The sequence below is a fragment of the Silurus meridionalis genome, chromosome 1 (genome assembly GCF_014805685.1).
Source record: "Silurus meridionalis isolate SWU-2019-XX chromosome 1, ASM1480568v1, whole genome shotgun sequence".
Classification (NCBI taxonomy): Eukaryota; Metazoa; Chordata; class Actinopteri; order Siluriformes; family Siluridae; genus Silurus; species Silurus meridionalis.
This window is the reverse complement of record NC_060884.1, coordinates 5,888,260-5,909,788: the sequence shown is the minus strand read 5'-3', so window position 1 is coordinate 5,909,788 and position 21,529 is coordinate 5,888,260. Positions and strand designations below refer to the sequence as shown.

Here is a 21,529-nt window from a genome sequence, read left to right as displayed (position 1 = left end):
TGATATAGAGACAGAGAGAATATCAGAACAGGATATATAGATAGCAGTGGTGGACGAAGTACACAAACCATGTATTTGAGTTCAAGTAGTTTTACACTCAAATTTCAGTTGAGTACAAGTACAAAAGCATTTGCCTTCAAATGTACTATGATTGATCATGGCTATAAATGTTCCTATTATCTATTGTCTCTATCAGTTTATGTGAAAAAAATCTAATGTTACTCTTAGCGCACCACATTATTAATAGAATGATAATGAGTCAAAAAGTGATTGATTTCTTTTAAAATGATCAGGAGCCCCAAACCTCCTTTTTAACTACAAAAAGAAAAAAACGCACAAATAAGGTCACGGGTGTTGTGGCGAGATCGAGTAAGGAATTTCTCTCCATCGTTTGTTCCTCTCGAAATGTTCTGATGACCCCGATTGGTGGCTTGCTGCGTGTTTGACCAGTTACATTTTAATCCGCTTATAAATAAAAAAAAGGAACGACTGATTTTGAAATGGAGTGACGTTACAGCAAAGTCTACCAAAATTGAAATACTTCAGTAAGGTACATTTACGAAAAAAAGCTACAACTTTTTGAAACAACTGCAATAAAACAAATACATTTATATGGATCAGTATATAAACTGATGAAGTGGCACAAAATACAGCCAAAACTTGACATTACTATTCAAATTGTTTTCTACAGTAATCAACTGATTGTCTGACTGATCAACTGACATCTACAATCTACACACCTCAAACCAGTAATACAAAGAAAGTCCCTTTCACAGTCCCCAATTATCCTCTACATATAAAAAAAAAATCCTTTCGCATTGATTCATAGCTTTCGTTATTATAATTACGTGACTTTTTTTTTTTAATCTGTCTATGGTGTCAGACTCAGAACATGACTCGTACAGTAAATAAACCTCTTAAACCTTCAGGGAGGTCACATAATTTAATGTGTTTGGCACAGAAAATCGAGTTCACGTGGGTATTTCAACAATAACAATACATTCAAGCAGAGTTCTAACCTCACACTCCCTTACATCGTCTGCACCACAAATACCAAACCTGTCCTTTTCTTCTCTAATTAGTCTGCATGAGGCGTGCCCGTGCTCCTGTCACTCCCAGGTTAACAACTTTTCCAAGCAACACAAAGCAGAAGATGCCGAAATATTCAAAACGAAGGCTCGAGAAGTGCCTGCATTCACACAAACAACAACAACAACAACAACTAAACCAGATCCATATTTGCTGCATCATACCCAGAAATCTACTTACAGGTCAAAAAAAATTCCACAGCATGGAAATGATTATTACTGTTTTCTCTAATTGAATTATTGAGAGAGGCTTTAAATCAGCCTGATAATTGAGGGACACATACATCATATATGCTCAAACAATTCCATCATCATCACACTGAAACTACATCAACACGATGACTGGCAGGAGCCACTGCAAATGAAAAAAGAAACTTAGAAAGTGTACACTTTACTATAAAGAATATTACATTTTTGACTTTTTCCCCCTCCTTACTATACACGTTTATCCATTTCCTAATTGAATTTGTCATGGATTATTGAGAGTAGTCAGATGATGGATGCCTGTTATGCTGTTTCAATCAATATCCAGTCGAGAACCTGTTTACTTTCTGACAAATATAGGTCTTTTATCTCATATAAATGTACTTTGTAGGGGATTAAGAACCTTGAAATCTGGCTAAAAGTGTTCACCTGCTGGAATGCACAGCACAACAGACAATACAAAAGCTCTTTCATCAGGTACCTTGCATTTTTCCAACCGGTTGAAACGCTGAAGAAAAATCGAACAGTTCAAACTAAATTGCAATAAGATTACCAGCTGTAGGGTTGGTGTTAACAGTAATGTCATGTGGGAGTTTGTCAGCACCTCACAACCTCCAGAAAACTACTTTCACAGATGCATACTGAAAAGCGCCGACAAGTACATTCTGTTCAATATGTAACATGTAACAACAACAAAAAACGAAAAAAATCTCAGCAGTAAAAAGCCAAGCGCAGCACTTGATTGAGAATACTGATTCCGTTTGTACGTTTGAGGACAACGTGGCAGCAGGTTCCCACAACACACTCCCTCAAGTGCAGCAGCCCAAATAAGCAGGAGGTGCAGGGGGAAAATCCTTCCATTGTTTACAAAGAAAAGGTTCAAGAAATAAGACCAATGCACCTTAACGGTCTTGTTCACCGGGTCAATTTTGTGAATACTGCACACTTCCAAATATGTGTGGCTCAAAAAGACTGTAAGAGAATGCTGAACTGTATTGACCTGTTCGGGTCTTAACTGAAATCACAAGTGAAATTTAAGGCTTAAGGATATAGCTGAAGGAAATACCTTTCACCCCATAGCAGAGTAAGGAGTCAATTATGAGACGGTGGTGGACTGTTTAGAATATCAGGCTAGCTAGCTGCTCGCCACTGCTCCCAACAACCAATCACAGCTCACCACTGCTCCCAACAAATTCATAAAACAAAAATCAATAACTCCTCAAAACTGTTTTGAACAACCAATCCTTGCTTAACGCTTCCCAACAACCTCATCAGCACTGTTCCCAACAACCAATCACTGATGAGCAATGTTCTCAACAGCCAATCATCAATTAGCACTGTTCCTAACATACAATTATCCAAGAAGTAAGCACTGATGAGTACTGTTCCCAGAATCCAATCACCGATGAGCACTTTTCTGTACAACCAATCACTGATCAGCACTGTTCCCAACAACCATTTACTGCCGTTCCTGATAACCGATCATTCATCATCTGTGTCAAATAAAAGCATAGTTCGAGTGCAGCACCATTCAAGTGCAGTTCCCTGTAGTGCCAAGTGCTGGTTACACTTTCAGTATTAATAGTCGCCTGGCATTTCACAGAGCACAACGTAAATTGCTGTAGGTACAATCTACTTGCTGACACAAACCATTTTCATCAGAACCATGTTATGACCAAATAGCTACACAGAGTATTAATACTGCAGTGCTTATATTGTGTCCTAAGCCTTTCACACAGACAAATCTGTGGCACATGAATTTGATTTCCTCTTGGACTGTAGGTTTCACAGCACCGTTCTCGTGACTAGTCACAGAGGGAAAAATCGAACACACTCAAAAACGTCTGAGCTGCGAACGCTTGCAGGCTGAGAAACGCTTGGTGCTGGACGTTGTGTTAAGCTTCAGCAATACAGACAATTAATCCCTCAGCGGCCGAATTTGTCCTGTCTTAAAAAAAAAAACGGTTATTTTGCCCATGTTCCTGATAGTTTGTAAACATGCAAATCTATAGTTTCTGCCATGATCAAATAGCAGTGTGCCGTATATATTATCTAATCTGCTAAAAAATCCATCTTCATCTAATGCGCATTTTTCCGTCTATTCGAATCAAATCCTGTTGTGAATTGCTAATTGGTGACTTTTTTTTTTTACTGAGAGAATACAGCGTTGACACTTATGCGCAGACGAAAACTGATGGTCCAGGACCATGCCCATGAGCTGCTAAACTGAGACAGGAGTCACAAACTGATCCAAAAGAAAAAAACTAAAGCTTCGCGCATACAAAGACTAGCAGCGACAACGCACCCAAAGACTAGATGTGGGCGTTTGACATATTTGAGAAAACCCTGATTACTATGAGAACCAGTAGGAGGAACATCTATCAACTTCTAGTAGCACAGAGAATAGCCACTTGCAGCAATAAAAATCGCCGTTCTGGAAACTGGATGTGTCCTGGGGATTTGGACTTCCAAACTGAAACAGTTAATCTTCTTCTTCTTCTTTCGGCGGCTCATCCGTCTCCATACCACCCTGTCCTCTACATCTGCCTCTTTCACACCAACTACCTGCATGTCTTCCCTCACCACATCCATGAACCTCCTCCTTGGCCTTCCTCTTTTCCTCCTTCCTGGTGGCTCCATCCTCAGCATTCTCCTACCAATATAACTCATGTCCCACCTCTGCACATGTCCAAACCATCTCAATCTCGCCTCCCTCACCTTGTCACCAAAACGTCCTACATGGGCTGTCCCTCTGATAATAAACCCAAACAGTAAATAACAGCTGGATTTGATACAGACGTTTGATGCATGCACACATGCAAACTTCTGAGTCAAAAAAAACAACAACAAAAAAAAAAAAAAACCAAAAAGATAAATTACCCTCAAATTCGTCTTTGGGAAACGGACCAATACATGCACGTGAACAAGTTTAGATATGCAAATAAACGGATGAATATTCAAAGCCACACATGACGTCACCGGGTGCCTGGATATGGTCTAAAACTGATATTTCCCCTGAAAAAACAGTTGCATGCTGCAAAACAATCAACTCTGTAGAAGAAGCAGGCGCCGCTGATGCATCGCATCTCCGGTAAACACAAGCGGCCTCCATTTTGAGCAAAGCTGCCAACTTTTTCTCTTTTAAGATCCAAAACAGGAAGAAAAACAAATATCGGTATCAGTGCAACTTCGATTGGGATATCGGGAGCCACTTGAATGCACGCATGCGCACTAAGTCCTTGTGTGATGGGTTTATAAGCCTACGTTAAGTAGAAATTGAGCTAGCGAGCGTCCACGCGGTTTACCCGGAGTGTCTCCGCAGGTGCTGCCGCCGCCACTCGCGTCGTCCTCCTCCGGCAATCCCACCACATAGTCGGAGCCATCATCTCCACCACCGCTCTCATTTTCATCCTCCAGATCCTCTTCTTCCTCATCGCGTTCTGCTTCGTAGTCCGCATCATCTTCAGATCGGCGGAGAAAGTCGTCCTCCTCCTCCTCGTCGTCGTACTGCAGACTCACGGCGTCTTCCTCATCGTAGCTGCTGTCGTGGTCATCGTAAATTATTTTGCTTAATGTTTTTCCTCTTCCTCCTCTACCACCAGCTCCTCTTCTACCCCTGCTTCCTCTGCCTCCTCTGGCCCTCGGCAGCGAGCTTCCTCTCCGTCTCCCCCTCTTCGGTGGCTGGTAGTTTTCATCCCCCTCACAATCCGCTGTCCACAGTCCCTTCCCTCTGCCTCGTCCCCTGCCTCTTCCACGGGCGCCTCGACCGCCCCGCGGCGTCACTGCAGCTTCCTTCCCCGGCTGTAATCCCCGAGCCGCCGGCTTACCTCTCCTCCCTCTCATTCTTCCTGCAGCTGGATGTCTTGTTACTATAATCTTTTTATTTTATTGTTTTCTCTGTATTTACAGGCGTCTTTTCGCGCCACGAGTATAATCATTTAAAAAATGCCACAAAAGCACGCAATTGTCCATAAACTCTGAGCCAGTCTGACCATCAAATTGTCCCCGAAAGTCCGACAGAGCGGCGGACTCGATTAACGGAAGAAAGCTCGGGCGGAATGGCCGGTGTCCCGCTCCGGGTCGCACATAGCCGCCATGTTTCTTTCCCTCTTTCCCTACTGAAAACACCAGCAGGCCTCCTCCAGCTCGGGCGTTATTTCGTTCCGCGCCCGTATTCCTCAAAATCCCGCCTACCTCACTGTGATTGGCTGGAACTAACCCGTCTAATGCGCAGGTGATTCGTCTGCATTTTGATCTTAACCAATCAGCATGCGGCTTACGAGCATAAACCAATCATAAAGCACAAGGCGTCATAAAGCACAAGGCGGGATTTGTCCGCATGCGGGTGGCAAAATAACACTCAGTGTAGTTGTGTGAGGTCACGTGTCTCTCTCCACAATGAACTTTCGGTGGTGTCACGTGACATCACAACCCGCTCGACCGTAGTAGTGAACCCTGGTTTGGTGTATTTACACCCCGCAGGGGTACTCTTCTGAAGTGTAAATAAGATTTATTTACTTTTTAAGCAAAAAAAATAATAAATATATTATAAATCGGAATAAAATCAAATCGTGAAATTCTTACATGAAACCCTATTTTCAATTATTTAAAACTAATACACTTTTGCATGCACCCTCACCCTCCTCAAGCACATAAACTTCCTAAATTCGTCCCAAATTCAACTTCACTCTCAAAAGTACCATAATACACGGTATGGCCAAAAGTATGTAGACACCCGGTCGTCATATTTATATATGAATAATGAAGATCCCATTCTAAAGTTAGTAACCCCATCATAGTGTTATTATAACCTCCACTCTTCTGCAAATCTTTCCACTAGATTTTTGGAGTGTCAGAGGAATTTCTGCTCGGGTCTCCCGCAAGAGCGTCAATTAGGTTGTGATCTGATGTCATGCAAAAGGGTTTGGGGTGCATTCAGGTTTCCAGTTCACTCCAGAGGTGTTCAATAAGGTTGAGGCTGGGTGGAGGACACTAAAGATGGATAATTGGTTTGGAAAGAAACATTTCTGTGAAGGTCTTGAGTAACCTAACTCTATTAAACACCTTTAGGGTGAAACTAAACGCTGACTGCAGCCCAGGCCTTCTCACCTCACCTACATCAGTGCCTGATTTTACTAACACCCTTGTGTCTGAATGAGCACAAATCTCCACCAAAATCTAGTGGAACATCTTCTCAGAAGATTAAAGGTTATGAAAAAACAGCAAATGGGAAACGTGACATTCAGAAAACACGTACAAACCTTATGGTCAGGTGTCCACATACTTTTGTTCATAAGGTGTATATTTCTACAGTCACAAATCAATAAACATGGGCTAATGTATGCCTGACAATAGTATATATAATGTATACAATAATATATACAATAATATATATATTGTGACGCACGTATTGCAGGTAATATTGCACGTTTTTTTTTTAACTTTGTTATTGCACGTGTTGTTTAAGATACTTTGTTGTTATTAATATTGCACAGTTAAACAATAATAGCAGTGTGTATTATGGTGACTGGTTCACTGAGAGCAGTTTTGATTGTAAAATGCTTAGTGTAGAATGCTCAGTTATTGAATTATTGAAGGCTCGTACTTTCGTACTACTACATTCTTGTCATCATTTCTGTAGTAGCTGAAGGCAGGTAGGTTTAAAGAACTGTGGTTGGCTGCAAGCCTCCAACACCTTTTTTGCTGGCCTAAACTATCAGAATCACTGATTTCAGTTTTATATCATATCATTTCTCTGTCTGTTTATGTTGGAGTCTCTATTCAACAATAATTCAGCAGTCGCCTCATTGCTGGACACCTGGTAGTGTAAAATACACAGGAATGAAGCGGTTGCTTTAACCAATCAGATTTCGATTTAGTGGCACCGAGTCCATCTAGCAGGCGTCCAATCACGCCTGCATTTTCACGTCCTTTGATTGGATGGTCAGAGAGTGCACTAGTCAGAGCTCATAAGTCGCATCTGTAGCAAACTGCACAAGCTCAAATATATCCGTGTGGATTTAATAGCTGATTTTTATTCCACAATGGAGATGATGTATACAGGTGGTGCAGCTGTGGCTACAGTGAAAGGAGACTTGTTGAATTGGTTTCTATTGCCGTGGTCTCATAACGATGGCATTAAGAGGTGGATTGAGTCAAGTGGGACACCAATGAAGGCCTGGGTGTAAAATGGTGTTATATTTTATGTTTTTTTGTTTTGTTGCTGTTAAATGTATGTTAATGAGCTGCTTTGCATTATGTTCTGAGCAACACTGAAACTACTAAATTAAATTAAAGTGAGTGAGTTCCATCCATTTGTGTAGGCGTTTCTGAATGAATATTTACCATCACCAGAACAGAATGGGAATTAAGATTAGGCAGAAAAAAATTGAGTATATTTGAGTAAAACTACAGTATAACGTGGTGATATACATATTTGAAAACATCCGACGTTTCATTCATGTTGTCGTGGCCGAGTGGTTAAGGCGATGGACTAGAAATCCATTGGGGTCTCCCCGCGCAGGTTCGAATCCTGCCGACAACGTGAATTATTCTTTTATTAATATTTTTATTCATTTAAATTCTTCACATAAAACATATCGATTATGTATGCCTCAATAAATAAAGATACTACGTTGACGGTTACTTCAGATTGTGCATTTCATATTCGCCATTACAATAGTACAACAAAATAATCATAGTTATAAATAGGTTATCGTTACTACAGACATATTAACTGCATATATGGTGAACAAACTGATCATTTTGAAATTATAAAAAAAAACCCTACATTCCTGAAATTATATATTATTTTATCTCTGTTTATTTTTTATAATAAACTTTCATCTAGTGTCCTGTTTGTCCTAAAATTAAAAAAAATATATAAATAAAGACTGCCTAATTGTATTTATACAATCAACCACATAGTTTTGCATGTTGCACAGTTCAACATTCCTATTTTATTAATAAAAACTTATTAAAAAATATTTGTAAAAATGTTAATAGATTACACGCAGACATGATATATATTGAGGATGCGTTTCAAATGTCCAATAGATGGCGCTAAAGCGCAAGTATGTGCTTTCTGAATGCATGAAAATTGTGCACAAAATTGTGCGTGTACGGTTTTAATGGAGATGTCCAGCAATCAGTAATTCTGCCATTTACAATTTGTAATCGAGAAGCAAATAACTTGCGCTTTTGTTCAAACTACTTTTCTTTTACAATTTATTTTCCATTTTTTATATGCACTTTAAATCGTGTCCAATTAACTGAATTTAGCACAGATGGACTCGTCAAGTTGTACAACATCTCAAGGATGATCAGTGGAAACGATGCAACTGAGCTATTCCATTATTATGGGGTATTGTTTGTAGAATTTTAAGAAAACAATGAATTTAATCCATTTTGGAAAAAGGCTGTAATATAAAATGTAAAAAAAAAAAAAGTAAAGCGGATTAAATACTTTCCCGATGCACCGTACAGGTAAAAATTTAATGTTCTTAATCAGAGAAGGACAAAAAAAATAATAAAAAAAGTGTGTGACATCGGTGGCCATGGCACGATACACTGTACTTGACCACAGCAAAACCCACAGCAGGTTTATAATGGTGCAAGTTTCTACAGAATGTTGCGAAAAACAAAAAACATCATGTGGGAGGAGGTTCTGCAGGGTGCAGCATATCACGGGCATCGACTCCGGAATAAACAAAACGAACCAAATCTGTTGATTTCATGCTCACATATTTGTTACAGTATTCCTCAGTCAGACAAGAACATTCAATTCTTTATAAATACAATTGGTTATAAAATACTTTGCATACCTCAAAGTATAAAAAAAAAAAATCCAAACACACACACACACACACACACACACACCACGACAAGTTTAGAAATCAATATTATTTATCATATTCGCCTGGGTGTCTACAAACTTATCAGGACAAACTTCAATATTTATTTTGAACAGCATTAAACCGACTGTAACAATTCTATCTAATAATAATCATTAAAATATAATTAAAACAAACCCGCTCATTGTTGGTCATTATCAGGTTTTTTTTTTTATTAAAAAGCATCTGTACAGGTCGACTAAAACAGCTCGACCACCTCTATCGAATATTGGCCCATCTCTTGAGACTGCTTGGATTGTTTGAGTGCTTCCAGGCTTCCTTCGATCTTCCCCAGTTCTGAGTACAACTTCACCTAAAGAGAGGGGAAAAAGACTTGATTATGACCAGGGAATATTTGGGAGGTGGGAGTTCAGTGGTTAAGGCGTTGGACTTTGAATCGGAAGGTCACATGTTCTAATCCCACCACCACCAAGCTGCCACTGCTGGGCCCTTGAGCAAGGCCCCTAAAAGTTTATAGCTATAGATAAACATGCTGATCATCTCAAAGGCTTTTTGGCTCAAATATCATACAATTCCTCTTTTAAACTTCAGTGTTTACCGTGAGCAGGCATCAGGTTCAGATGATGAGGTGTGGCTCAGACCGCAGATATTAACATACACTATATGGACACCTGAATTTTTTCAATATATAGATATGTGTCTCTTTCCCCAAACAAGTCCCATAAAGCTTCAGGCACACAATTGTACAGCCTCGTGGTGGAACGAGCACAAATCTAGTGGAGGTTAATATAACATGGATGTTTAAAAAGGCACATACAAATCTTATGGTCAGGTGTCTGAAAACGTTTGTCCATACAGTGTAGCTATGGTCCAGGGTGTTAAACATTTTACAATTATATTAGAAAAAAACAAAAACATTGAACTTGCTGAGAAATGGATGACGTACTTGTGATCGGACAAACTTGTGAAAGCTGGAAAGCAAACTTTTCGCTTCAGGGGCCAGAACCAGCACTGTGAAGTGAGCGTCGAGCAACAAGCAAACCCAGTCCAAAATCTACAAGAACAATTACACCATTAAATAAACATTCATTCTCACTACATGGCAACTGTTAACATAAAATTTACAGCTAAAACAATTCACTTGCATGGAAATACAATGTCCAGATTCTGTCTGAAGTTTGGAATCACCTCGACTTTTATGTTTTTTGGAGAAACGCATGCAGGTTTTCTATTTTGTATCCATGTAGGAAGCCGAGTCATTTAACAGCATGATGTACTTTTACTAAACAAATATATACATTTACAGATGCACTTCACTTTCACTGAAATTAGAAAAAAACCTCCCTTAGCATGAACAGCTTTACACAACAATAATAATTTGTATTAAAAAAAGGAACGTGCCTGTGCCTCAAAATGATAAGACGAAGTGTTGCCAATCTTTTGACTTAAATAGCGGATTATACAGTATATTAGAAGGAATGTACAGGGTGTTCAAACAAAACCAACTGACTGATCTCCACAAATTAACACATGCATTATAACGATCACTTTCTCACTGATATTAATCGTGCGATTGACAATTTGACTATGTATAAATACAAAGTGCTTGAAAGGAAGTGAAAACCATCAGACCTGATTTACGGCTGGCATTCGCAAGGTGCGGATCTGAGTGTGGGCCTCCTGAGAATATTTTAGGTACAGGAACCTCAGGTAGTGCAGGAAAAGCTGAAGACACACAAATTAACATGGTGCTGTTAAGACAAGGGGAAAAAAGTTTAGCAATTGTGAGCAGAAAATCACTTCGAAGGAAATAAATGATCATAAATCTGACGCTTAATAAATTACTTCCTAGGTCTGAATATCCAGAAGACAGCACATCTGGAGCACTACAGTTCCCACCTATGGCTCAGTTCAACAGCTCAAATCTCACGCCATGTGTTTCAGTCTACTCCGAGGTACCAGGGTTTGGATTTAAATAGAATAAACCGAAAGTATAAAAACAAAATTAAATCAAGGCGAACCGCTTTTTCAATTTTTCTGAAATTCATACCGTACATTACTGGGGTCAGGACAATTACAATTGTGTAATTATTGTTGGTGGTGTTTTTATTCCATCACATTTCTAAGCTGAAATTTGAGATGCCGTGTCCAACACCTATATACACTATATTGGCAAAAGTTTCATGAGTATGGTATTTTTGACGATCGCATTCTGCATTCAGTCCCAATCTGCTCTTATAATTCCCTCCACTCTTCTGGGAAGATGCTCCACTTTATTTTTGGAGTGTGCTTGTGAAGATTTATGATCATCAGCCACAAGGGTGTTAGTAAAGGCAGGAACTGATGTAGGTGAGGTGAGGAGGTCTGGAGAACAGTCAGCGTTCCAATTCATCCCAAAGATGAACAATAGGGTTGAGGATCAGAGCTCTATAGCAGCCCAAATCAAGATCTTCCACTCTACACCATGTAAAGCATATCTTCATGGTGGTGGCTTTGTATACATGCAAACACAATGGTTTAAGTTTTGATGTCCTCCAATATGTTGTTGTTTGTCTGGATTCCAGTAACGTACAGTGTAAATCTTTCACCTGATATAAAAAAAAAAAAATCCTGCTGTTTGTGTACTTACTATAACCTGCGAGACGCTGAGGTCCTTCAGGTGGGGAAGGAGAAGACTTTCACTGTACGCCGTCTGCAGAATCTCGTTACTGATAAACGAGCTAAAGAAAGACTTTGCATATGGTTTGATTCTTAAAGAGGTGTAAGATTGGGATTTACATACCCACTATAGTAATTACATACACACTTTAAATACACTTCAGTGGTTTTAGGATACAGTAGTGCTCCTTTGAGAAGTCCCACAGGACAGCTCATATCCAGAGCGAAAGGGTCTCTGGGGGGTTTGGGGCCGAGAGATTTTTCAGTTTCTGAGGGAACGTCGCAGCTTTCCTCATCCGCAGGGGGAGGACAGAAGCCATTTTGCAGGTCTGTGTTGAAGTCAGGGCTCTCAGTGAGAGCCTTCATAAAGAGCAGGCTGTCTGCTTCCAGATCCACACGCTCCAACTCTGTGTCTGGAACACTGGGGGAAGAGAGACAGGGAAACAGATTTTAAAATAGGAATGAGCTTCCACTAGGCATGTTCTATTGAACAGAAACCTCAGGTAAACCCAGGATCACGTCTCACAAGAAATACTGTTGCAGTATTTCTGTTACTGCAGTTTATCCTGTAGTAAACAATAAATGTTCATAGTAGTGTCAACCAGCATTAAAGCAAAAAGTCACAAAATGGAACACAAATGATCAGAAATAACACCAGGATTGGTTTCTGAGTCTAAACACACAATAAAATAAGCTGTGGAACAGATGTGGAACAGCTGTGGTTTAGTGAGCAGCGGTGGCTCTACAGTTAAGGGTTGCTAATTTTACTGTGTACCACTGTGTATAGTAGAAATGACAATAAAAGCATATTGACTAATCACTGCTACTGTTGGGCCCTTGAGCCAGGCCCTTAACCCTCTGCTCTCTCTCCATATCATGGTTTACCCTGCACTCTGACTGCAAAAAAGAATTTGAATGTGCTGCATTGTATATGTAACAAATGTAAATTTTTGTAACAATAAGCATCACACTGCTCGCCTATTGACATTTGTAAGGAATTAAAGAAATATTGTGGAGCCCAAAGTCAATAGTCAAAAAGGCAACTAAGAGACTGAGGGTATCTCAATGTGATGCTTCCACCACCATGCTTCACTGTGGAAAAGGGGAAGTATTCTCAGGGTAATGAACAGTGGTGGTTTTCAGGCTTTTGCACGCACGGTCATGTATTACATTTGGCCCAGAAATAACTACATCAGATCCCCTCATCTCCCGTTTTTTTTCCAGTTGCTGTTGATGATCTGATGAGCTCAGATGATGCTTAACAGTGACTGCAGATCACCTCATGTGCAATTAAGGATTATACATCTAATATATACTCACCTAAGTATAGTTTTGAGACAGGCACAAGTTACATCTTCAGGGATATCTGGGAAGAGCTGCAGGCAGTACTGACAAAGGCGGAAGTCGTTTTTCTCTAACGCCAGCATCAGCAGGTCAGGACACACACTACACCCAAAAAAAAAAAAAAAGTTCAATTCTGTGATGAACGACACTGAATATACCTGACAAACAAACAAACAAAAAAAATCAGGTGATCAATAAAGCGTCTAAGCATCGACCAGTCTCTCACCTGTGGCACAGGAAGTGTGTGTCGACCAGCTGCAGCAGTGCAGCGTGTGGGTAGAAGTCTGGTTCTGCTCGACACCGTGCCACTAGTTCACAAGCCAGTCTCCCGGCTGAGAGTTGCAACGCATCCTGCCCCACTCCACCGAGAAACTCCTGCAGCTTTCTCTCCAACTCCTGCACAGTGCTCACCTACAGCACACAGATGAGCAGAGAAAGTGGTCAAAATAAAAAACTATCATCTAAGTATCCTTTTTTGGATTTTGCTTTCCCAAACATTAATTAGCTACCGCTGCAGACAGACTCAACAGATTACTTACCTTTATGTCCTCCACCAGCTGCTCAACTGTCAGACACGACTGGCTCTTTGAACTCGTCTTCTACAAAGGAAGTTGCAATTAATCCATCACGTTTACAACAGCTATGGAAAAATGGATGGTTACAGACAGACAGCAAGAAGATACGGTACACATGGGTTGGACTGGAAGATCTTTAGTGTCCTGCTTTAGAGCTCTGACCTCAACCCTAATGAACACCTTTTTGGGATCAATTGGAACAATGACTGCACCCCAGACCTCCTCACCTCACCTACATCAGTACCTGACTTTACTAAAACCCTCGTGTCTGAATGAGCACAAATCTACACAATCACACTTCAAAATCTAGTGGAACATCTTCCCAGAAAAGTAGGAAAATCACATTTAATCTTATTGTCGGGTGTCCACACAGAATCTGTTGTATTTGGAATGCGTTCTGAGTGAGTAGAGATTTCATCACCGATACTACAGAAGGATTTCTATGCAATCGCTTACAGTCCTCCGTGTAGACAAGCTCCGGCTCTTCTCGTGTGTGTGCGTCTGCGTCACGCTGCCGTGCAGCAGGTCGCTCCAGGACGGCACGAGCGCTGGACCCTTGCTCTCTACAAGGCAAAAAACAAAATACAGCTAATTACGACTGCTGCGATCGCTCTTGCGCAATTCATCCTTTCCATCATGAGTTTATCTGCAGATACAGCTTTATATAGAAGTTCTGGTTCAAACCTTTAGCGCTGCTCTGTTTCAGCTTCCCTATGGCGGTGGCCAGGGACGACTTCTGACACTCGAAGGGAATCACGGAGAGGGTTTTCCCATGACACACAAACAGCTTGCTGGAGTAACACCACATCTGTGTTCAGAAGAAAGAAAACATCAGACTATATTTTCTTTCCCCCTTAAGTGAGACATTTAGGATGTAAACATCTCTAAACCAGAGTTACGGGTTTTTCCGAATTTCAAGCATTGGCGAAAAGACACGAAAAGGAGCAGGAGGAGGCTGAGCTGAAGATGCTGCGATTTTCTTTGTGAGCGATGAAGATGGACGGGATTCGAAAGGAGTTTATTAGATGAACTGTGCAAGTGGGACGTTTTGAAGATGAGGTGAGAGAGGAACAATTGATACGGTTTAGTCATGTGCAGACGAAGGACATGGGGTACACATGGGTAGAAAGAGGAGGCTTATGAATGTGGGGAAGGAAGACATGCAGGTGGTTGTTTGGAAAGAGGCAGATGAAGAGGACAGAGTGATGGGGACAGATGATCAGCTGCCGAAAGATATGACGGAGAACATAACGTATATACAGTACGTATCCACACACACCACAGTGAACAGTGTCTCAGTCATAAAGAGTGTGTTTGCATGTCTACAGGTGTCTCTGACCTGGCCATATATCCTGCCTGCAAGCTCTTTGGCAGCCTGCAGAGTCTGAAAGTGTGTGTTCCACAAACACAGGAAATCTACAAGAAATAGAGGAGGAAATAAAATGAGTCGGATCACACAAGTCTCTCAATAACACTAAGTAACCTGCCTACAAGCGTGTGTAAGACTCTGGTACCTTTGCCACTCCCGGCTGAGGGATGCGGTACTCCCACTACCGCTACGTGAGCCTGGTCGAGAGACAGGAGCGCGGCACTGCTCAGGTTCCCGTCCCCTGCAGGCAGCTGTAAGACCAAAGAGCGTGGCAGAGCCTGAATCTCTTCGGTTGGTGTAGAAGCTGTAGGTCGAGCCACCAGGATGCTCTCATACACACCACCACTGGGTACTAAGGGGAGAAAAAGTGAGAAAAATTAAATAAAATTACTGTATAATTTTCACAATATTTTTGTAATATTGTTCCAACTGCAGGCAAGTTCAACACTTCTTTATTCCAGTCTATATTTATTATTTTATTTTGGTACTTTTTATAATTTTTTCATATTTTTATTTGAAGCCAGTTTGGATCCCGCTGTAAATTTGAGTGGCGGTAAAAAGTTAAAAGGGGGTATATTATTAAAGAAAAGTTCACATTGTTATACACTATATTTTCATATATAATTCCCTCCACTCTTCTGGGAAGATGTGACACTAGACTTTGGAGTGTGCTTATGGATATTTGTGTTTATCAGCCACAAGGGTTTTTACAAAAGGCAGGTGCTGATGTAGGTGAGGAGGCCTGTGGTGCAGTCAGCGTACCAATTCATCCCACAGGTGTTCAGTACGGATGAGACCAGAGCTCTATAGCAGGCCACACAAGATCTTCCTCTCCAAAGCATGTAAACCATATCTTCAAGGAGCTCACTTTGTGCACAGGGGCATTGGCATGCTGGAACAGGTTTGGGTTTCCAAGTTCAAGAGAATGCTAAATTTAATTACAGCGCATCTAAAGACGTCCTGTACAACGGAGTGCCTCCAGCTTTGTGGTAACAGACATTTAACGTTGTGGAACGGCAGCCATACAACTGTTCCTGTTGTGAAGAATTTCTTGATGGTTCTTTACAACACTGGAGACTGGAGACTCCCTTCATATCCGTTACAGCTTCTTTGTAAATAATAAGTCTCTTTGTGTTACTATAGAAACAACAACAATGATGCATTCCACTGAGTGCATCAATATAAACCTGTGGTTCGTGCTACAGCCTAAACTTTTGTCAGAGCAAAACAAAGGACAGATGGAGACTTACACAGGTACAGCAGGTAGATATTTCCTTCTCTGAAGGTGGCGCTGTAGCTGAGGGGAGTCTTCACACCGGGCTCCGTCTCCAACCTGTGCTTTGACAGAGTGTTAGGACTGAACCGGTGGACATACAGAAAGTGCTCTCCTTTCTGAAACACAAAGAGAACAAAGCTCTCTATACACCCTAGAGAATCGAAGTGGTAACAATAGTTAAGTGTGTGTGTGTGTGTGTGTGTGGTACCTGTTCTGTGCTGAAAAGCAGGATGACCTGCTGCTCCGCCCACACCGCCGAACTCCACCTGCACACAAACCAGACAGCAGCTTTGGTTGCGGTTATGCCACGTGTCTATTTGTTCAGTGCTTCTAAATCTACACGTGAAGAAAAGTGTCCAAGTTTTACATACACAAGAGCCAATACACAAGAAAGCCTCCTGTTTACACCAGGTTTACTTCAGTCAGAGAAGAGACATTGAAACACCGGTGTTTAACCTGAATAAAATCCCGAGTTAAAAATTTCTCATTCATTGGCGTTTTATTTATTCTTTTGAATACATTATTTTTATGCACTGCTAGATTAAACATTTGTTTTTTATTGACTGTAGCAATAAAAAGTATTAACTTTTTTATATGGGCACCCCAAAAAAGGAAAAATTCAATGCTTCGATAGGAGGAGCCTGATTCGGCTACGGATCTTACGGGTGAATCTTCACAGCGGCGTAATGAAAAGAGGATTGTGCCATTTTGGTCCGATTCCGATATTGTAAATAAAAATGCGAAAAAAAAGCAGCTTTTAAAAATCGACTTTAACATGCTTGAATAAATCCAACCCCACACTAAATTATCACTTTATATGATTTTATTAGGGAAATATAAGAGAGGAAATTTATATTTCTTAATCACTTACATTATATCTACTAGTTTCATCGGTTTTGCCGATTAATCTGCACCGATAGTTGACTGATGGAAGTATCGGCAGAAATCCATAACGATAGTTTTTCCGGGTTGCGTTATACAGTAAGAGTGCAACCTTGTATTATTTATTTGGGGTGTAACCGGTTTTATTTATTTGGAGTGTTCCTTTTTGTTTCAGTTTCAATGCTTCTTTTAATTTCCTCAATATTTATTCATATATTCATTTAATGCGTTTTCATGATTCAGTACTTTTTGTTCATTTTTCTAATAGTTGTTTTTTTTCAATCCCGTATCCATTTAAAAACTATAGCTTGAATAATCAAATACGAGGCAACCTAGCGATTGGTAAAATCCACTCTGATCAGTCGACTTTTGCAGCATCGAGCAAAGTTATAATAATTTTCTACTCATTTATTTAACCGAGCAAGGGCTAAAAGTAGCAGCATGACAACTCTGGGATTTGAACTCATGACCTTCTGATTAAACATCTCAAAATCTCAAGCACAGAGCTACCACATCCCTCTGTCTGTCTGTCCGTTTTCGCTTTTAGCTTATTGACTAGTAAACAGTTCAGTCGAAGACAGAGTCTTACCTGATGACCTCATCCTGTGACAGCACCTGCTCTACGGGCTGCTGAGGGGCAGTGAGGAGCGAGTTGAGGAGCCGAACAGCACCGTGCTGAAACAGCACAACCGGCTCATGCTTAGGGACTGAGTGCACTCTGTATATCGCCTCTGACACCTGACACACACAACAAATTAATCACTAACAAGCAGGCAACCAAGTCCAACATTCTAGTGACTTTTTTATAGTAACACTTTATATCAAATTTAAGAAATGCTGTTAGAGTGCAAAACACATTTACTGTTGCTTTGAAGGCTTTGTCGAGACTGACTTCATCATCTTTCCAAACTCTGATAACCTAAACAGGACACAAAGAGACACATGTAAATAGACAAAGACTGTTACACAGTTGAATGTAAAATGGCTTTCAAAAGTTTGGAAACAGCTGGCGTTTATATACTTTTTAAAAAAACATGCAATGTCCATTTGCTTCCCCAAATGTGACATTTATGTCTCCAACAAAAGAACTTGTGTAAGAGAGAGATGATGATGTGATCAGATTCCCTCACCCCCACAATGGAAGCTTAATAGTTTGAGGTAGTTTTGGAGCAGAGAAGGTTGGAGATTTTTTTCCTGGCTGAAAGAAAAACTGAACCAACCACTGCTCCCACTCCATACTTCAACACCACGCAATTTCGTCTGGACTGCGGATTATTGGAACCGACTTCTGTCCAAGCTCGGTGTTATTTAGAGAGCAAACAGTAGGCTGGAGTGTTCTCTATTATGGAAGGGCCTGCCCAGTCACAACGTCTAAATCTTACAGAACTGCTTTGGGATGAACTGGATTGCAAGGTCTCGAAAGAAATCGCCAACTAGTGAAGAAAACATCTGGCAAGTTTCACAGGAGACATGACGATGGATTTCAGCTGAATGTTTAAAGATACAAACTGTCCTGATGACAAGAGTGTGTAAAGAGATTTCTATATTTGTTTGATCAAAAGAAATCTTCATAGCGTGTTGGAACATATACAACAAAAAGAACATTCATGCATCTCTTAAAACATAAAATAAACTACAAGGCTATGTAAGTATGATGTTCCAGTCACTCAGATTCGTGTGGGAAAGCAACGTCCACACACGCTGCAACACATCCCGGCGTTTTATTCCACTCTGTTAGACCCCGTTGGCACTCACCTTTTCATCTGTAACGACCACATATTCGTTCGTCTGCGTGTTATGGACAGCAGGACAGGACACACGCTGGCCCTGTTTCACAGCCCAGCTGCCCAGCGGCTTCTGATCAGAAACCTGCAACACAGAACGAGATTTAACGCTGCAACCCATTGCCCCTTTACACATTTCTGTTACCAATGGATGCACTGTATTTTACAGCTATTTTACTCCTTATTCTGAGAGAGGTAAACATCTTCGATAGAAACGTAGGGTGGTGTTTGGATCCTTGTATCGTTGCAGTGAACAGAGAAGGGTGTAAGGAGCTCACAGGTGATTTGAGATTCAACCAAAATTTATGAACGTCTGAAACAAAACAAAAAAGACCTAGATGTCTAGATCAGGCCTGAGCCTGCTTTCAATCACCGCACCTGATTGAATACTTAAACTGCAAGACCCCACTTTCATCACCAGATTTCATAACAGGCTTCCTACATGACAACAGCTGTTATTGATACACTCTACCAACACCAAAAAAGAGGAAGCCTTTGCTGAATAATATATTACTTCTACATGCTATGGAGCAACCTGTTCTACAAGTCACATTATTTCTACTTAATCAGTCTGTCTCCAGAGTCAGTCAACAAATCTCCATGTTTTTCTCATCTTCAAGAAGGAGGAAACCCCATAGGGCTGTGAAGGCTCTTGTAAACCTCCTGGAGGGACGAATCGACTTGTTTCACGACCCACCTCATCACAAAAGTAACGAGATACGCATTAAAAAGGTAAAAGTGTGCTACATGAGGAATAAAACACTCCAGAGTGATCCACAATCACACGAGTAAGTTATAAAGATGTGAACGTGTTGGATAGGAATGGTATGGTGGAGTTTGAATTGGTCTTGTTGAAGTGCACTAAGTAGAGTGTAAGGAGCTCGTGAAAACAGTGTGTGTAATTTGGGATTCGACCAAACGCCGAAGACGCTACTGTTTAGTGTCTTAAAGAATAAAAAGAGTATGGATACGGCTTCACGCCGTTTCACGTTTTCAAAAGCAAACAGGTTCCTCAGTCTGCACTCGCGCTCGTGTTTACACGCCGAACGAGCTCAGCGGCGCGTGCCGGAATCTCCGTCCTCGCGCTGGCATCGTGTTTCCTGTATGTGCTCTTTTTTTTCCTTTCTTTTGTTTTTACCTTGTACACGGTGACAGATCGCGCGCTGTCGGTCACGATCACGCGGTCCACGACTCCGTTTAACTCGATCCCCTGGATCCCGGAGTCGCCGGAGTTGTGCGTTGGCACGAGATCGCACAGCGTGTACGCCTCATACAGCGCCGCCATGTTTCTGACCGACCCTTACGAAACATCGCGAGATTACACCGCGAGATCGCGCGCGCCAATCCGCGAGAGGTGTAGCGCTGGGTGACAACCACACTGCCACCTATAGGCAAGGAGGTAAAGTAAAAAGTAGGATTTCTGGGTATCTGTTAGTGATGGGAAGATCGGATCATTTTAGTGACTCGGTTCTTTGAATCTCGTTCATTCTTTGTGAGTCATTTGGTTCATTTTGATCCTTTGACCAGAAATAAAATGAAATGTTACCTTTTCAGTAAGCAAATGCTTCAACACTTTAACACACACCAACTTTGACTGTATTTCCAATAATTTATATATGTATATAAAACTGCATAGCATCTATAGGAGTCACGTGATATAAGAACAAACCTTTGCACAGAAAATTATTTTGTTCATGCAAAATGAACTTCTCTGTTGGCTTAAACACTGTCACTAACTTACCTTTTTAATATATCCTTTGTCCATGAATATGTGTTACATTATTCTCAATAATGACCCCTGCTTTAAAACCCAAATCTAGAAATGGCTTTAGAATTAGACTGTTCTGGAATGGCCTGGTCAGAAAATAGGTCTAAAACCTTCGAAATGATTCAAAGAGAGCCGTGAACACAAGATTTACAGATCTTGCTATATAAAAAAAAGAGGAAAAAATGTCCAAAAGACGTATTTAAATTACTTGAAAATTTAATATATTTAAATTTAGGGCATTTTGGTAGCTGGACTTATCTGACTAAGTGATATCATTAATCAACTGAGAAGTTTCAGGGTCTTGCTCAAGGTCCCAACAGGGGGCGCTGTTTTTCACTCAAATAATACTGGTTGCTATAAGCAGGAAAACGATCAGGAGTCCGGAGTGTGGATTTCTTTGTATCCTCTGTATAAAAAAAAAAAAAAAAAATTTGCTTTGGGTTTTTTTTTTTTTTTTTTTTTTTGCTTCAGTGCTAAAGGTGTGTATAGCAGGAGTAAGGAATCTGATACTCTATGCAGTGATAAACACATTCATCCTGCAAGCTAATATCGACTTTTGGTTTAAGTAACTCAGCTTTATGAGCTGCACTGCTTTGTTCTAATCTCATTATTACAGCAATAAAATCTAGGGAATTAATAAACTAATAATAAGTAAAATATCGCATTTGATGATTTATCTATACTTCTCATTCATTTCTAAGAAACATTAATGCAGGAAATCCGACATA

At 40.6% G+C, this 21,529-nt stretch overlaps 2 protein-coding genes and 1 non-coding gene across 7 annotated transcripts in view; 1 reads left to right on the top strand and 2 right to left on the bottom strand.

The window, feature by feature from the left end:
* Positions 1-7,187, bottom strand: part of LOC124382966 (nucleosome-remodeling factor subunit BPTF-like) — a 48,936-nt gene extending 41,749 nt beyond the window's left edge. For 3 of the 5 annotated variants that reach the window (XM_046845351.1, XM_046845357.1, XM_046845353.1), the window contains exon 1: positions 4,598-7,186. In XM_046845351.1, coding sequence (XP_046701307.1) covers positions 4,598-5,135 — 538 coding nt within the window. In that variant the 5' untranslated portion in view covers positions 5,136-7,186. Of the gene's footprint in view, positions 1-4,597 lie in introns of all 5 variants that reach the window. The other 2 variants (XM_046845352.1, XM_046845365.1) reach the window with 2 other exon arrangements.
* Positions 7,188-7,754: 567 nt separating this feature from the next.
* Positions 7,755-7,836, top strand: trnas-aga. The gene has a single exon. It is a non-coding gene; the product is annotated as a tRNA-Ser (tRNA).
* A 931-nt stretch (positions 7,837-8,767) lies between these two features.
* nol11 (nucleolar protein 11) lies at positions 8,768-20,344 on the bottom strand. Its single transcript, XM_046859273.1, has 18 exons — positions 20,172-20,344; positions 19,005-19,118; positions 18,112-18,168; positions 17,839-17,987; positions 16,576-16,633; positions 16,342-16,483; positions 15,237-15,443; positions 15,062-15,138; positions 14,407-14,530; positions 14,179-14,285; positions 13,687-13,746; positions 13,374-13,558; positions 13,124-13,249; positions 11,982-12,224; positions 11,775-11,853; positions 10,778-10,870; positions 10,092-10,199; positions 8,768-9,497 (listed from the first exon to the last, which is right to left on the bottom strand). Exons 1-18 carry the CDS (start codon positions 20,316-20,318, stop codon positions 9,384-9,386), a joined length of 2,190 nt encoding a protein of 729 aa, XP_046715229.1. The 5' UTR covers positions 20,319-20,344; the 3' UTR covers positions 8,768-9,383.
* Positions 20,345-21,529: the final 1,185 nt, after the last annotated feature.

Bases quoted from the DNA above. Each gene is read 5' to 3' on its own strand.
- nol11 (XM_046859273.1), bottom strand. From the start codon at position 20,318: ATGGCGGCGCTGTATGAGGCGTACACGCTGTGCGATCTCGTGCCAACG. The intron at 16,484-16,575 runs GTACCACACACA...TTTGTGTTTCAG, and splicing joins TGCTTTTCAGCACAGAACAG to AAAGGAGAGCACTTTCTGTA. The intron at 13,559-13,686 runs GTAAGTAATCTG...TGTGTGCTGTAG, and splicing joins AGCTGGTGGAGGACATAAAG to GTGAGCACTGTGCAGGAGTT.